The sequence below is a fragment of the Eurosta solidaginis genome, chromosome 4 (genome assembly GCF_040869045.1).
Source record: "Eurosta solidaginis isolate ZX-2024a chromosome 4, ASM4086904v1, whole genome shotgun sequence".
NCBI classification, from domain to species: domain Eukaryota; kingdom Metazoa; phylum Arthropoda; class Insecta; order Diptera; family Tephritidae; genus Eurosta; species Eurosta solidaginis.
The window spans coordinates 21590444-21608146 of record NC_090322.1 but is presented as its reverse complement, the minus strand read 5'-3'; the positions used below and the strand labels follow the sequence as shown (position 1 = coordinate 21608146).

The following is a 17703-nucleotide window of genomic DNA, read 5'->3' as shown; positions in this document are numbered from 1 at the left end:
TTCATTTGATATCCATATTGTATAAACACATTCTATTTTTGCCCGGGTCCACGTTTTGGCCTATATCTCGAGACCCTAGTCACCAATAGGTATGAAAGCTACCCTGTACTAATGCACCCATCAACAGCTTTCATTTGATATCCATATTGTGTAAACACATTCTACTTTTGCCCGGTCCACGTTTTGGCCTATATCTCGAGGCCCAAGTCACCCAGCGGTATAAAAAATAATCTGTAGTAAAACACACATCAACAGCTTCAATTTGATACCCATAATGTAAAAACACACCCTAGTGTTACCCTAATCCACGTTCTGGCCTATACCTCGAGACCCTAGTCACCAATAGGTATGAAAACTACCCTGTACTAAAGCACTCATCAACAGCTTTCATTTGATACCCATATTGTACAAACGCATCCCAGGTCCACGTTTTGATCTCAAGACCCTAGCCAGAACGGGATAAAAAGTATCCTATGTCCGTTCCCTGGTTCTAAGCTACCACCAATTTTCAGCCACATCGGTTCATCCGTTCTTGAGTTATGCATAGTGTAACTAACACCACTTTCTTTTTTCATAGGTATTAATGTCATATGAACAGAAAACTCGGTTGCTGTAAAAGTTTACGCTATTAATGTAGAAAAAACAGAAATATCTGTTATTTCAATAGCTTTTCGGCTTTTCGACAATAAACTCCGTTAATTTAACAGTTTACGCTGGTTATTTCGAAAATCTCTGTCTCTACGGCTTTCGCTGTTAGTCTCATCTTAACTTTAAATCTGTTAATTTAACAGTTTGCACTGGTAATTTCAAAAGAACAGAAATCCCTTCGATATTAACAGTTTTGATTCGTATTCTTAGAGCGACAGTAATAATTGTTAATCTAGCAAAACTATGGGTAAAGTATAATGAAACAACTTTTTTTTGTTTATTTGACTACTAAAACGGTTAATTACGAATGAAGGATTTGTGCGCAGTTGATTCAACATCTTGTTGCGATAAATAAAAATTGACAGAAATTTCGGTTGAATTTACCGTTCCTTTTCATTCAGTGTATATCCAATACTCCTATATTGCTACAAAAGGCTAGGTGCCCATATATTGCTGTTTAAACGTTTTTGTTTTTGTATTCAATAACCTAATGTACCTAAATTTAAATTTTTTCACACAACACAAACATTTCATAATCTCTTGTTTTCATTTCGAGCATTTTCTATTAGCAATATAGGAGTATTACATATATGCGAAAAACTATTTCAAATAAATTATTATGATGAATTATTTACAAAATAAATAATACAAAGGCACTCTCGAACAATAATTATAATAAATTCTAAAATCATATCCACGATCCTGAAGTGGCACGACATTGACTTCGTGTTGGGAGTTTAATTTTCTTGTTTATAATAAATGTCGTACTTAAACAAAATCACTGTAGCACCGTGTAATCCGAATACGGAAACTGTTGAGTCCTTCAAAAGATATTAACGATTCATAGTATTTTTGTGCAGAACATAAAAAAAACACTTTTTTTCTTTGGCGGCTTTCCGTGCAAAACCCCTTTGTACAAACAATATTACAAAAATCACATGAAAATAGCCAACTTTAACTGCAAATATCTCATATATTTTCCGACTTCAGATTATTGCTGTCGAGGTCAATACGCGTCGTTTGACTCCTCAACCGAAACGAGTATTAGCAGTCGACCCCTTTTCTAGACTTTTACCGTTTTACTAACGGCTAAGGCGAGTCATCGACCGATATCACTCCTTTCGCCAGGCATACCTATCGCGGGTACATTCTAGGTCCCCTATCCCGCTTGTTGTTGTTGTATTAACGATAAAGAAACTTCCCGAAGGTTTTGGGGAGTGTTATCGATGTTGATGGTCCTTTGCCGGATATAGATCCGGTCCTTTAACAAAGAACCATTTACCACCATCTCTGGAACGATTAATATGACCACATTAAACCTTCTAGACCATACCGTCACCACCCCCTAGTTCCATGGGGAACTTGGGGTCGCCAGAGCCTCGCCTGCTAAATATGTGTATGATACATTCATATTTGTAACAGTATTCCCCTCATGTAGGTGACGTGGACAATTGGGTAGCGGAAGCTTTTAAGCTGTAAAGCTTTGTATTGCTCTTATCATCCCCTTCCGGGCACAGACCCGGTACATTACAGACACAAGTACCATTAAGATACAAGCCCGAACATCTCGGAAATGATTTAATATGACCACATTGCACCTTGTAGACCATCCTCCCCCACCTCCTAGTTCCATGAAGAACTTGGGGTCGCCCGGGCCTCACCTGCTAAAGAAACACGATTCGCCACTGGAAAGTGAGGTTTACAAGAGTTATGAGGGTTCTGCACAACCCACTGAATCATTTGGGTATTTAGTCACCTCCATAAAAGTTTCCCATATTCTGTGTGAATGTGAATGTATTTCACACAGGGAATAGGGATTTCGTGTTGGGTATTCTGATTTTGGGGATTTTGATTTTGGTGGTAAACCTCACCTCATTTGGAGGTACGTGTTTGGAGCTAGTGTAAATGTAGTATTAAAATCATCGTCATAACGTCGTTTTTTATTATAACTTTTCATTCTGTCTTTAAATAGCTTTGCTCACCTCTCACGTGTACCCGTCCATATGCGCACTCATACCGGTGAAAGACCATACAAGTGCAAGTACTGCGGAAGCATCTTTAAGCATATAAATGTACTACATAGACATTTACGTATGCATCTGGGTGTAAATATTTATAGATGCAAGTTTTGTCCATTGGCGTTTCCTGTAGCTTCGGAGCTACGATTACACTTAACGTCTCATAAAAACGAAGATCCGAACACTCGTGAACGAAATATGACAGCTTTAAAGGAAGAAGAGGCTAAATTAAAGCAGCAAATATTGGAGGGAAAACTTGGAGGGTAAGAAAATAACGTGGCATTAACAGAATATTTGATCACCGTAATGTAGTGGTAGTCAAACAGTTTCAAATATGACCGCTTTTGCGAGGGAATTATTAGATATCGGACAAAAATAGAGTGAAGAACTTTATGTTTTATTTTCGCTTCCAAAAATACCAAATATTTATATATACTGAATAACTACTTGATGTGGGATATACTGGTACGAAGTAATAGTTAAATCAATTTTTAGTCAAGCGCACAAAAATTAAATTTTTTGTTGGCAATGCACAACTATTGTGTGAAAGATTTATAATTTTTTCTAGCTCGAATCGGAGTATAAGAAATGCTATCACTTTTTATGCTACGCCTCTGCTCCATGCTCTGTTTATGTTCAGAGCCGAAAAAAAAAAAAAAACTTCGGAGTAACGTAGCATGTTCAATCACTGCCTGGAACATATGTATATCTGAAGTATTTAAGTTTAATACAATTTTAAACTGTGTTCTAAATTTCAAGTCCCTAGCTCACCGGGAATTTTTTTTTACCTTGACCACAAAATATTCAAAATCGGAGGAGTTTTTAAAATATCACGATTCCTCATGTCGCGTTATCATCGGTTTCTGAAATATGTTCCAACTTTCCAGACTCTAGCTTCATAGGGAGCTACTCAAAAACAGATTGCAAGATTCCGCACTTTTGTACTGACATTTGCGGTCAACCATTAAACTATTATTAAACCATTATTAAATTATTATTGATCGTTTTAAATTTTTTACATTTTTTTCAGTTTTGTGTTTAGTTTTTACATTTACTCAAACTATAGCACGTTTATTGCTTAAGAATTTGCACATTATATTCTTTGTGTTTCAATAAGTTTTTAGGTTACTACAAATTTTCTGGGAAACAAACACAAGAAAGCTCTTGTTATGATATTAAAATTTCCACGCAAAGAAAAAAATATCTAAATTTTACCAGTTGGTAAATTAACAAGTCCAAATTGGACGGGACTTTGAGCAGTGTAAATGTTTTTAAAATATAAAAGAGTAAATTATAGGTAAAATCCCAATATGACTGGACCATAATGACCATGATATATTTCAATTATGTTCTGACATTTATTTTTTATGGGAAATATTAAGTAGTCGATTTTATTCTTTCACAGTGAACTTTATAGTTTATTATTATATATTTTTTTAATTAATATTGTTACGAATATTAGCAAAACTAAGGGACACTGTCATCTCTTAGCCGATGCTAAGAGTGACTTGTATGCACATCCATAAATCAATCATTATGTATCTACATAAACGAATCAATCATTATGTCTACACATATGTACGTACACGCAGCGGAGAAGCGACGCCCAAACACATATAGATATCTTATCTGAGATGCTCCCAAAAGTATGCAATTGTAATTGTAGAATTGTCGCTCACAAATACACGCGCATATGAGAGCTACACACGTGCATCTGTAGTTACAATTATATACCTGTAACTAAGTAAATTCTGGAAGCGCCTAGAAGATGCAACGAGGAAATCACACAGTATAAAAGCAGCAAAAGTAGAGGCGCGAAAATCAGTTTTGATTAAGAACGCTATCTGTCGAGCAATAGAAGTGTTATTTTGAAAGTAGTCTAATAAAGACCAATTTGCATTACTGAATAGTGGTGTTATTTATTCAACAGTTTAGTAATTCGAAACTTAGTAGAACATTTGAAATAAGCGGAATTGCAGTAAATTCGTTACAATATGTTCTTTAAAAATGCTAAAAAGTTTTAAGACCCTGCTCAAGTTGAATCTTACTCGACTTTTAAGTAGTCAAATAATTGTTAGTTTAGTTACAAAATTCAAATCCTCGCTTCCCTTTAATGTCAAAAAATAAACTTTTTTTTTGATTGCCTAGATTACGTGTGTGATTTTATTTTTTTTTTTTTTCAGATACAAAATCATACGTGACAAGAACGAACAATACCAATACCCGTGCGATGTTTGTGGCAAATATTATGAAACAACATGGCACTTAAATAGACATAAACTAATTCATAGCGGCGAAAAGCCCCATAAATGTGAGTTTTGTGAAAAGCGGTAAGTTATCATAAAAATCCTCGTCCTAATATATTTATCTAAACTTATTCCAACTTTGCTCTCTGCTTCTGTTGAATAGATTTATAACAGCTTCAACACTAAGCCAGCATATGCGTACTCATACCGGTGAAAAACCATATAAATGCAAATACTGCAAACGGTGCTTTACTACAACAAGTGCACTGAATACGCATTTACGTCTACATCTTGGCGATAATATACACAGATGTAAGTTTTGTCCCTTGGCTTTTCGTTTTGCTTCGGAGCTACGGCTACACTCAACTACGCATAATGACGAAAATCCAGAGACGCGTGAGCGAAATATGAAGGCCTTAAAGAAAATAGAAGCTAAATTAAAGCAGCAAGAATTGAAAAGGAAAGTATTAACATAACGTAAATTGTAGGGCACTGTTATCGAAATTGCAACGTCGCATACATTTCATAAATCAGAAAACTTTTATAAGTATATAGACTAACCAAAAAAAAAAATTCTTTTTTCGATTAACAGAATAAAAAAATACACGTGCGATATTTGTGGTAAACGTTTTAGAAAAACAAAGCCCTTAATTCAACATAAACTACTTCATAGGGACGAAAAGCCCTATAAGTGCGATTTTTGTGAAATGCGGTAAGTTATAAAAAAACCTCATTCTAATGTATTGATGTAAATTTATTCCATCTTCCTATTTTGTATTCAATAGATTTGAAAAAACTTGGAACCTAAGCCTTCATATGCGTACTCATACCGGCGACAGGCCATATAAGTTACGATTACACTCAACTTCTCATAAAAAGGAAGATCCAGAGACGCTTTAAGGGAGGAGGCTAAATTAAAAGTTAACAGGTAACATGGCATTCTTAAAGTCCGTAGACTGTGATCATTTATTAAGGTTAATTTATCCGTAACGCGCGGAATCCAGGGCCGGTATCGTGTTATACGATCCGTGATCGAAAACAATTGTTTACATCGCAATATCTCTTAAATTGTGACTCGGATTAAGGAAATATGTTAAATAGTGGCTACGTGTACTAATTCATTCCAATTTTTACGAATAGCTTCACAAAATCATATTTATTGTTTGATTGAAAAAAATGAGTCAAGATTTAGCATTGCGGAATTGTTGCATTTGTAATCGAATTTGAAAAAAAAAAAGTTTGATGACGTAGTGTAATGGCACCCTAAGTTCAATCAAAAGAATGTCACCACAGCAAACATTAATCAGCTGTTGTTCTAATTGACTGAACACGCTTGCACGGGAGAATGCAACCCGGTGCGTGAGAGACTCGTGCTTTACATTATTTTATTTATTTATTTTATTTTTATTTATTTATTTATTTATTTAAGGAATCAAACACAACAACCATAAGTTTTATTTACAGTGTTTGACAATAGGACTTAAAACAAAGTAAATGTACGTAGATACAAAGTGTGTTTAAAAAATTTTTTAATAGTGTAACGAATATTAGCAACACTAAGGGTACTGTTATCTCTAAGCCGATGCTAAGCAGTGACGTGAATGCACATCAATAATTCAACACATATGTACGTATACGCAGCTAAGAAGCAACGCACAAGCACATGCAGATATCTTATCTGAAATGCTCCTAAAGGTATGCAATTGTGATTGTGGAAGTGTCGCTCACACATACAAGCGCTTGGGGTATGAGAGAAGCTATAAAAATTATACATATGTAGTTGTAGCTGAGAAATTTATAACTAACTAGTAAGTTCTGGAATTAGAAAAGCCTAGAAATATGCAACAAGGAGGTCGAACAGTATAAAAGGGCGACAACAGTGGAGGCGAGAAGTCAGCTTCATTTGAGCTATCAGTCAGTTTGGTTATTAAGCAAGCTATTCGTTGCCAAGTATAAGTGTTATTGTGAAGTACTTTAATAAAGGCAATTTTTCCATTATTCTATATTGGAGTTATTTATTCAACAATTTAGCGATACGAACGTTAGCAGAAGATTGCAAATAAGGGAATTGCAGTAAATTCGTTACAATTGTTGTCAGAAGAGGAATTGTTGAATAAATTCCAGAGTTTAAAGCACAACCAGGACATGGCGAAGTTAAGTGAATTAAGGATCCAGCAACTGAAAAAGGAGTTACACGCCCGTGGATTGAATACAACCGGCAATAAACTCGAACTTCAGGCAAGACTACGGGAGGCAATGGAAGCAGAAGGAATTAACGTGGAAGAATATGTCTTTCATCTTGGTGGCGACGAGACAACAACAAAAATTGAGGAGAAAAACGAAACACCGCAGACAATGGCGAACACAGACTTGAACACAATATTAGCTGCAATATCTGCACAAACGTCGACAGTAACATCCAAGATGGAAACTCAACTGGAATCACAGGAGGCACGTATAACATCCAAGATGGAGGCACAAGAGGCACGCATTTCAGAAATGTCGTCAGAAATAACATCTAAAATTGAAGCACAAGAGGCACGTATATCAGAAATGTCGACACAAATTTCAGCACAGGTATCATCGCAGATCTCTACACAACTAGAATCGCGTATGGAAGAGAAATTAACGCAGTTTCAGGAAGGGTTCAGTGGTCGACAAGATAAAATGGAAGCCGAGATAGATGCTTTAAAAGATCGTATTCAGGAGTTACAATTGAACCGTCCAATAACGTCAACGTTTACTCTGAAGGTAAAATCCCCAACGTTTGATGGTTCTGTTCCTTTCCAGGTATTTAAGCTCCAATTTGAGAAGACGTCGGCAGCGAACAACTGGAATGCTGAAGATAAAGTTGCAGCTCTGTTCGTGGCATTGAAAGGGCCAGCAGCCGAAATCCTACAGACGATTCCCGAAGGAGAGCGGAACAACTATGAAGCATTGATGGCCGCTGTCGAGAGACGTTATGGAAGCGAGCATAGGAAACAGATATTCCGAATTGAGTTGCAACACCGTCACCAAAGAGCGAATGAGACTTTGCAGGAGTTTGCCTCGGATGTTGAAAGATTGGCTCATCTCGCAAATGCGGACGCACCCGTGAAATACACCGAGAGGGTAAAAATCCAGAGTTTTATAAATGGCATACGGGACGTGGAAACGAAGCGAGCTACATACGCAAACCCAAAGCTGACATTTGCTGAAACGGTATCACATGCATTGACTCAGGAAACTGCCTCTCTATTGAGTAAACCAGCATATTAGGCTCATCGTGTGAAAGTAGAAAGACGAGAGTAGAGAGGGTAGACACAATTTTGGAAGCATTTAAGGGTACGCAGCAGAAGAATAATGATTCAGTCAAATGCTGTAAGTGTGGAAAGCCAGAGCACATTGCGCGTTATTGCAACACCAACCCCAACAGTTCCAACAATGTTGGTGGTCGTAAACGCAGAGCTGAATGAGATGATCAGATCTCCAAGACCAATCAATCGTTAAACTAAAGCGAGTCAGCAGCAAAGGGCGACAGCTGGCTCCCTCAATTGAATTCCCCATAATCTCTATCTCACAAATTGGAAGAAGGTCAAACAATCTTACTGTCGGAGGACATGTGGATGGAAAGGAACGTTTACTGACTGTAGATACGGGTGCATCCCATTTCATCATTCGATCAGATTTAGTGAACAAGAAGATAAGACCATTGCTTGCAGCAAGAGAGTCAGCAAATACCACCAAAATCCGAAGCAGTCATCTGGGCAAAGGTTGATGGAGATTGTGGGACAAACAAATCGTGGGTTTTAGAAGCAGCAAACAAATCAGCACCGAACATACTTGTAGGAAAAACCCTGGCTATGACAAAACAAGATGGACGTATTCCGGTAAGAGTACTCAATGAGTTCAAGTCACCATTCAATTTGACCAAAGGAGCTATTTTGGGAAGATGCCAAAAGGCTGAAGTAGTTATTAACTGTGAACAGCTCCAGGAATACGTTTCATCTAGTAATACTGATCTTTCAAATGACATCACGGCATGGACGCAGGGGCTAGAGGAAGCCTTTCAGAGTAAGGCAAAACAACTGCTCCTAAAGTACGCGAACATATTTGACCAGGATGGTTCCAAACCAGACCGCACCAATGCACATTGGTTCAAAATTGAATTTTTGAGGAATAAAATAGTTGGCGTTAAGCTATCGGTCTAAAATTTTGCATGGGGTATTTATAGATGAAAATAACGTCTTGTGGCAAAAATGGGTGGGCCACGCCCATTTTTCACTACTGCTGCCATACAAAGTGGAAACTATAAATTAAAATTTAATTTCAAACAGGATAGTTTTTTATATATTTCGATATAAACAATACTTATTGAACTCGAAAAAACACAAAATCAAAACCTAAAAGAAGTGCGTTTCTGCATCAGGAACATCTATATCTGAAATTATATTACTTTAAAGTTTGTTTATTTGACAATTATCAAAAGAATGATCAGTTTCAAGTTCGAGTGAATAAAGGGATTCATAAAGATCCTCCTCAGATTCGTTGTGAGTCTTGCTTAGTGCCGCTTTTGAGGTGGAAGGTAATTCACATTCATTAAAGATGTCAGGCATTTTTAAAAGCGAGACACCTGCAGGTGGCAGAGACAATTTTTGTTTGGCTTTATTGTTTTTCCGTAACGAAGATAATAGTGGATCAGAAGAGTCCATAGCTCTACCGAAAACATCCTCCATATTGTGCACTCTTGAATCTTTCCTGGCATGTCCGATACGATCACTTTTATAAATTTTGTTACGCGCTTCCCACGCGTTTTCGCCTAAAACACTGAGTGGCAGTATCGCAAACTCCAATATTTGCGAAGAGTGCACTAACAGTTTATGAAGAGTTGATGTCATCGGATTCCAATCGTAAAGCTGAAAATACAATTTTACTGTTTCCTCACAGTAGCTCTGAAATAGCTGGGTATTTACTTCGTATTCACACGATATTGCTACGAGTATTATGTGTAAGCGTTTTAAAAAACTTAAATCTATTTTAGTAAGTGAAGCAAACAATTCTGCGTTTGAGAATGCCCTTCTCGCTGTGTTACCGTCGTTGGTATTACCACTTCCGTTTGTCTTGGGTTTGTCGACATGTAGACCCATTTCGTCCCAGAAATTTTTTAGAATTTCCCGCTTCTTTTTTTCTATTTGCTCTTTATGTTCTTTGCTTCTTACTTGCCATATTTTCGGATCAAGTATGTAAGAAAGATGAAGGATAAATTCAAAGCAAGGAATCCATGCATGCAAGGGACTTATACCGTACTGCAAACTATCCGATCTAGGTTCAAAACATGGAGATTTCAAGTCCTTAACTGACATAATCATTTTTGGTCCAGCACCGCATATTGCACAAACTTGGGTAGATTTCGTATCAGTTAAAACGTTTAAAACTTTTCCATCGATAAGAGTCATGTTAAGACTATAGTTTATATCAAATCTCGTATCATTTGACCCATTTTACTAATTTTAAGGGAATTATTGACGTCAGAAACAATGATTGGTCAAATGACTCGTGAGTATTTTCAAAAAAATTTTGCTTAAATTGGCTATGTCCACTAGAGCCATCAAACCCATAGCTTAAAATTACAGTTAGTGTATTATCTCCTTTTAACTGGAGCAGAACGTCTTCTTGGAGTAACAAAATTCGTTTGACGGTATGGTTGGGTAAATTTTGTGATGGAACAACTGCTGTAGTTTCTGTTATTTGTATTCCATTCGGTCGGCATTGTGACTTATATTCCAACAACTTATTATAGTGGGGATAAATATCGCAATTACGAGACTTGCTAAGTTGCCGAATGTTGTTATATTGTTGTTTTGTGAAATTATTCTCCAAGATAAAAGCCATAGCATCCCCAGGAGACAAAGGTATTGGATGCACAACCTTCGAATCAATTAATTTTTTTATCTTACTTGGCCTACAAGGAGATTTGTTCACTGCATTGAGAACATAATGAAGATATTTTTCTTTTGAGTGTTTCGCCGAAATCGAAGCAGCATGAAGCAATAAATTTAATTTGTGTTCTTGTTCTAATGACACTATAGACGCTATTTTTCTTTTCTGCCTTTCCCAAACCATATCATATTGGAGTTTTGGTCGGCCTCTAGGCTTTGCAGTAACGGTTGCGAGAAGTTCTGCCTCGCACTCTAACCACTTCGACTGTGTTTCTGCCACCTTCTATTGGCGTTTCTACAAAAAAAATTTAACCTTGTTTTTTATTGATTCAATTTCTTCCTCCCCATAGCTGTTTTCAATCTTCCAACAACGCAATCGAACACCGCAACAAAATCTTTTTTATTATCAATCCAAACTTTGAAAATTTCGCCATTTTTGACTACACCTTGCTCTGAAAAATTGTAGCCTCGCTTGCAAACTCTTGCAGATAAAATAACATTTGCATTAAAGAGGACACTATTAGCTGAAATTACCTATATAATTTATATTGATCCAACTTAGTTATATTCTATTTAACACAGAAAAAACTCACAAAAATCAAAACACAACACGGCTTTTTTAAACTCAAAAATATATTAAAGATTGTTATTGTTCCAGAAAAAAGTTTGTTGTTCCTGATTTTACATACCTTTATTAATATTTTCCATTTTATAAACACACTTTATTCAAATTCGTTAGCTTTTTATCACCACTTGAGATTTTTATATAATTTGAGTAAATTCTTTTTTACGAATACAAAAATCAAAACCAAGACTTTGAAAGCTTTCTGACAAACAAGCCAGCTGACATTATTTTTTTAATTTTTTATTTACTACAATAATGTGTAATAAAAGGTAATTATTTTTTTTTTGGGAAAATCAAAAGTCGATAATTGGCTTTAATTCCTCAATATTTCGATTTTGAACCATAGTGCAATGTTGTGAAACATCAAATTGACACTGGAGACGCGGGGCCGATACGCCAAGCTCCTCGTAGTGTTCCACTGGCGAAACGGGAAGTTGTGAGTCAAATCGTACAAGAAATGAGCAACAGCGGCGTCATCGAACCATCAGCTAGTCCATTGAGCTCACCGGTAGTACTTGTAAAGAAGAGAGATGGAAAAATGAGGTTTTGCGTGGACTACCGGAAGTTGAATGACGTTACGAAAAAGGATAGCTACCCATTGCCAAGAATTGACGACACTCTGGACTCGCTATCTGGTACGAAATGGTTTTCCACACTGGACTTGAAAAGCGGCTACTGGCAAGTTGTGGTGAAGGAGGAAGATAAAGAGAAAACAGCCTTCAGTGTCGGTGATGGTCTTTGGCAATTTACAGTGATTCCTTTTGGACTTTGTAATGCACCAGCTACTTTTGAGAGACTCATGGACCAGGTACTGAAAGCTCTACATTGGAAAACATGCTTGGTGTACCTGGACGACATCATCGTATTGGTAAAGAACTTTGATGAACATCTTAAGAACTTGGAGGAAGTTTTCCAGAGAATAGCTGGCGCTGGTCTGAAGTTAAGTCCCAAAAAGTGTGCGCTGTTTAAAAAGGAAGTAAATTATTTGGGTCACAAGGTAACGACAGAGGGCATCTGCACTGCAAACGAAAAGATAGAGGCTGTAAAAGACCTACATGAATTGAGAAGTTTCCTTGGGCTGTGCACATATTACCGCCGATTTGTACCAAATTTTTCCAGCGTAGCCCATAGCCTCCATGAGCTTACAAGAAAAAATAGAGCTTTTGAATGGAAGAAGGAGCAAGAAGTGGCTTTCCAAACATTGAAGGAGCGGTTGTGCACTGCCCCAATGTTAGCATATCCGATTCCAGGAGCAACATGGCTTCTGCAGTTCCGTAATCCGGAAGGACAATTGGCACGGTGGATCGAGCGACTACAAAGCTATGACTTTTCCATTGAGCATCGGAAAGGTAGTACCCATGGAAATGCTGATGCAATGTCACGAAGACCATGTAGTCTGGAATGCAAGCACTGCTCAAAGGCCGAGGCTAAAGAAGACATTATAGATGTCCGGCTAATGACTATAACGTGTACGGATGAATGGGACAAGGAACAACTAAGAAAGTGTCAGCTAGAAGATAAAGATCTGTCACATGTTATGCAAGGGCTCGAACGAAACGAAAGACCAAGCAGAGAGGAGATGTCAGCAGAGAGTCCCATTGCGAAGTCATATTGGGCACAGTGGAACAGTTTAGAATTAATATCCGGTTGCTTGCATCGAGTATGGGAGAGTGAGGATGGTCAAAGAAAAAAGAAACTGATAGTTGTTCCCAGAAAGATGATTCCTGACGTGATCAGCGAGCTGCATAATGGTCCAAGTGGAGGTTATCTTGGAATCACGAAGACGCTCGAGAAAATTAAGCAGAGATTCTATTGGGTTGGTTGCCGTCAGTCGGTCACCGAGTGGATTGCCAACTGCGAGGTATGCAACAGAGCGAAAGGGCCCAAAACACGAAGTCATGGCCAGATGAAGCAGTATATTTCAGGTGCACCATTTGAAAGGATCGCCATGGATGTCGCAGGTCCATTTCCTACTAGCAACCGCGGAAACAAATACGTACTGGTGGATGGATTATTTCAGTAAATGGCCAGAGGTATACCCAATCCCAAACCAAGAAGCAGAAACAGTAGCAGAAGTGGTTACAAACGAATGGGTTGCAAGGTATGGTGTACCAATGGAGTTACATTCTGACCAAGGCAGGAATTTTGAATCAGCTGTGTTCCAAGAAATGTGCAAGAAGTCGGGCATTCGAAAAACACGGACAACTGCATTGCATCCTCAGTCCGATGGTATGGTGGAACGTTTCAATAGAACATTGGAGGAGGATTTAAGGAAAGTAGTAGACAAGTACCATAAGGACTGGGATACACACATATCATTATTCTTGATGGCCTACCGATCGGCAGTACATGAGACAACGGGCCAAACTCCCGCAAAGGTAATTTTTGGCAATGACCTTCGACTGCCAGCTGATTTGAAGTATGGGATAGATGCCGATGCGGAGAGGAATGTCAAGAAATCCACTGGTGTCTTGGAAGAAGAACTGAGAGAGGTACACGATCTGGTAAGGCAACGAGCAAAGATTATGAGTGACAAGATGAAAGCGAGGTACGATAAAGCAATTAATTCGGAAGGGTTTCAGGAAGGAGATTTGGTGCTGCTATACAACCCACAACGAAAAAAGGTTTGTCCCCGAAATTGCAGTGTAACTGGGAAGGCCCATACAAAGTTGTAAAACGGATCAACGATGTAGTGTACCGCATTCAAACCATTGGCAAACCACGAACCAAAATGAAAGTGGTTCATTTGGAGAGGCTAGCAGCGTTTAGATCGAGAGATTTGTCTGATCGGGACGATCAGACTTAGGTGGAGGACAGTGTAACGAATACACTAAGGGTACTGTCATCTCTAAGCCGATGCTAAGCAGTGACGTGAATGCACATCAATAATTCAATCATTATGTCTACACATATGTACGTATACGCAGCTGAGAAGCAACGCACAAGCACATGCGGATATCTTATCTGAAATGCTCCTAAAGGTATGCAATTGTGATTGTGGAAGTGTCGCTCACACATGACAAGCGCATGGGGTATGAGAGAAGCTATAAAAATTATACATCTGTAGTTGTAGCTGAGAAATTTATAACTAACTAGTAAGTTCTGGAATTAGAAAAGCCTAGAAATATGCAACAAGGAGGTCGGACAGTATAAAAGGGCGACAACAGTGGAGGCGAGAAGTTAGTTTCATTTGAGCTATCAATCAGTTTGGTTATTAAGCAAGCTGTTCGTTGCAAAGTATAAGTGTTATTGTGAAGTACTTTAATAAAGGCCATTTTTCCATTATTCAATATTGGAGTTATTTATTCAACAATTTAGCGATACGAACGTTAGCAGAAGATTGCAAATAAGGGGAATTGCAGTAAATTCGTTACAATAGTTTAAATTTTAATAGTAAGAAGGATTGATGAGGTTGTAAAGGCAATAGGTAGTTGAAAAAGATAAAGAAAAATAGGTGTAGGAAAGTGTGGAAAGTTTATAGAAAGAAAAGGGTTACATTTTAAAATATTTAAATTTGTTGAACAAAATAACGCAATAGTTCTCTTTTAAACGGCAATGTTCCCTTGATACTTCTGATCTCCATCGGTAATGTGTTCCAAAGACGAACCGCAGAAACAAAAAATTTACGCTCAGATGTTCGTGAGTTGAATGCTAAATGCAGTATTTGTGAGGAGCGCACTGATCTTGTGAATTTTAGCCTTTCACTAAGATTTAAGGGTTCCTTATTTACCAGAATCCTTTGTAGGAGTGCTACGGACCTGAACTTTAGTAGATCATCTAGTGGAACACAACATATTTTCACAGCATATTCAGAAATGTGTTCGTAACGGCTAATGTCGTAGATATAGCGTGCAATATTATTGTACAAAACATTAAGTTTTCTACTACAGACACTGTCACAATTCGCATAAAGTTCGCAACCATAAAGTAACGTTGGAATCAAATATGACTTCGCTAAGAGCAACCTTATTTTAACTGGTGTGAAGTGCTGCGTAGTCCACAGTACTCTTAGCCTTCCAAAGACTTTGCCTATTGCTGCAAAAATATGATTTTTCCACGTCAATGTTCTATTGAAAGTAACACCAAGGTTTTTTACGGTGACGGCAAATGGTATCTCAGTGTTGTTAAGCATTACTTTGGGATAGCGGTTAAGGTCAAAAGTTTTCTTATAGATAGCGATGCACTGCGATTTACTGTGGTTTAAGAATAGTCCATTATCACTAGCCCATTCATTTAATTGGCATAGATCGACGTTCAGATTGCGTATGCAAGTTTCAATGGAGGCGAATGGACTACTTAGATATATTTGAACGTCATCTGCATATATGTGAACATTGCTGTGCTTAAGAACATTTGGTAGGTCGTTTATATATAACGCGAAAAGTAAAGACCCAAGTATAGATCCTTGCGGAACACCTTTAGTTACAGGCAATAGGTCAGACATAGAACTACCCACACTTACTGATTGGGATCTCTCATTGAGGTACGACTTGATTAGATCTACAGCTGGGCTAGAAAAGTTAAAAAGGTGCTTATGCTTAAAACAAAGTAATGAATGATCGACCGAGTCAAATGCCTTCGAGTGATCTAAAAGAGCAAGAAAGGTAACACGATCATGGTCCATATTCTGCCTTATATCATCCGAGACATTTAATAGCACAGTGGTACAGCTTCTATTTTTCCTGAAACCAGACTGGTATGGACTAATTAGGGAGTTACTATTTACGAAGAAGTTTATCTGCCGATTCACTATACGTTCGAACACTTTTGAGAGAAATTGCAAAATAGCGATAGACCTAAAATCACCATTGGGCTTTTGAATGGGAATAATTTTCGCCTCTTTCCAGCATTTTGGAAAGACCGCCGTGGTTAAAACTGTATTGAAAGCATAAGTGAGGTATGTTAGAATTTTTGGCAATAGGCATTTAACAAATTTTGGATGAACGCCATCAAGGCCGACGGCAAATGAGTTTACTGAGAGTATAGAATCGACAACATCGCAGTCATCAACACACTGAAAACCAAAACCGGAAAAAGAAAAATCAGAACTAGCACTACAGCGAGAGTAGTTTGCATTACTCTGATTGCAAAGCAAGCTAACCAACTCTCGGTTCAATTCATATTTATATTATCATGTGTGATCGTACTTTTGTTTAGTGCTTCCTATATTACGAATCTGCCTCCAGGTTTGCTGGGAGCCAATAGCTGTACTGAATAGGTTTTCGTAGTATATCCGTTTAAAATTCTTAATACTTCTAGTAACGTCTCTTCTCAAAGTCTCATAGTTAGTGAAGGCACGCTTTAAAATCGAGTTATAGTTTTTCATATGAGTGGCTATTGTATTGTATTTCATATAAAGCTGAACTTAACATCGCAATAAATTGTAACAACATAATTCAATAAAATCATACAGTGATAATTTGAATTTCATACAATTATATTTCAGTTGCAATTAATTCTTCCAATAAATTTTTAAATATTCCGTTAGCGACAATTCACTGTAAATCAGTCCCCTTTTCCAAAAATTTTTTTCTCTTTTTCCTCAACATTTCAGCTTCAATTATAAATTCCTACATTCAAATAAGTGCTTCATTAATTTCATAGTAGTTTAAACTAAATTCTTTCGCTATTCTGATAATTACATATGTACAACCTTAGAAATAAGAAGCAAGTTAACAAAACTTCAGATTCCGATAATTTAGCTTAAAGCTCCGGAAGTTTAACTTCATCTTCGACCGAAAAAGTCACAAACCAGGAAAATAGATTATCTTTGTCGACAGATTTCCCAGGCTTCGAAGATTCTTCTAGCAAAAATTTAACATCTTCTAAACTAGATTCAAATCCTAACGATTCAAATAGTGCAAAATTAGCTTCAAATTCTTCTACTTTAAAATGAAATCTTAACGATTCAAATAGTGCAAACTTAGTTTCCCCTTCTTCTAACTTAAACCCAGATCTTAACGATCCAATTAGTACACGCGTTGCCTCACCTTCTTCTAATTCAGCTTCAGATCTTAACGATCAAATCATGGCAACACTTGAGCAAAAGAAATCTTTCATTAACACGTGTGCTAATTCTATCAGAGAAAACTACAGCGGTGATCCTCTAGCGTTGAGACCTTTATAGACAAAATTGAATTACTTGAAGGGTTCGGTGATGAAAATTTAACTGGTACTTTTATAGCATTTTTAAAATCAAAACTTGAGGGTAAAGCCCGTGAAGCAATACCAACGCAAGTAACTTCAGT

General features: G+C 37.4%; 1 protein-coding gene across 1 annotated transcript in view; it reads left to right on the top strand.

Moving 5' to 3' along the window:
* LOC137248425 (zinc finger protein 91-like) overlaps positions 1-17703 on the top strand; it is a 191521-nt gene that overhangs the window by 151069 nt on the left and 22749 nt on the right. Inside the window, exons 14-18 of the mRNA XM_067779363.1 lie at positions 2621-2929; positions 4850-4996; positions 5076-5372; positions 5505-5624; positions 5698-5840. Of these exons, the coding sequence (XP_067635464.1) occupies positions 2621-2929; positions 4850-4996; positions 5076-5372; positions 5505-5624; positions 5698-5812 (988 nt within the window). The 3' untranslated portion in view covers positions 5813-5840. The remainder of the gene's footprint in view (positions 1-2620; positions 2930-4849; positions 4997-5075; positions 5373-5504; positions 5625-5697; positions 5841-17703) is intronic.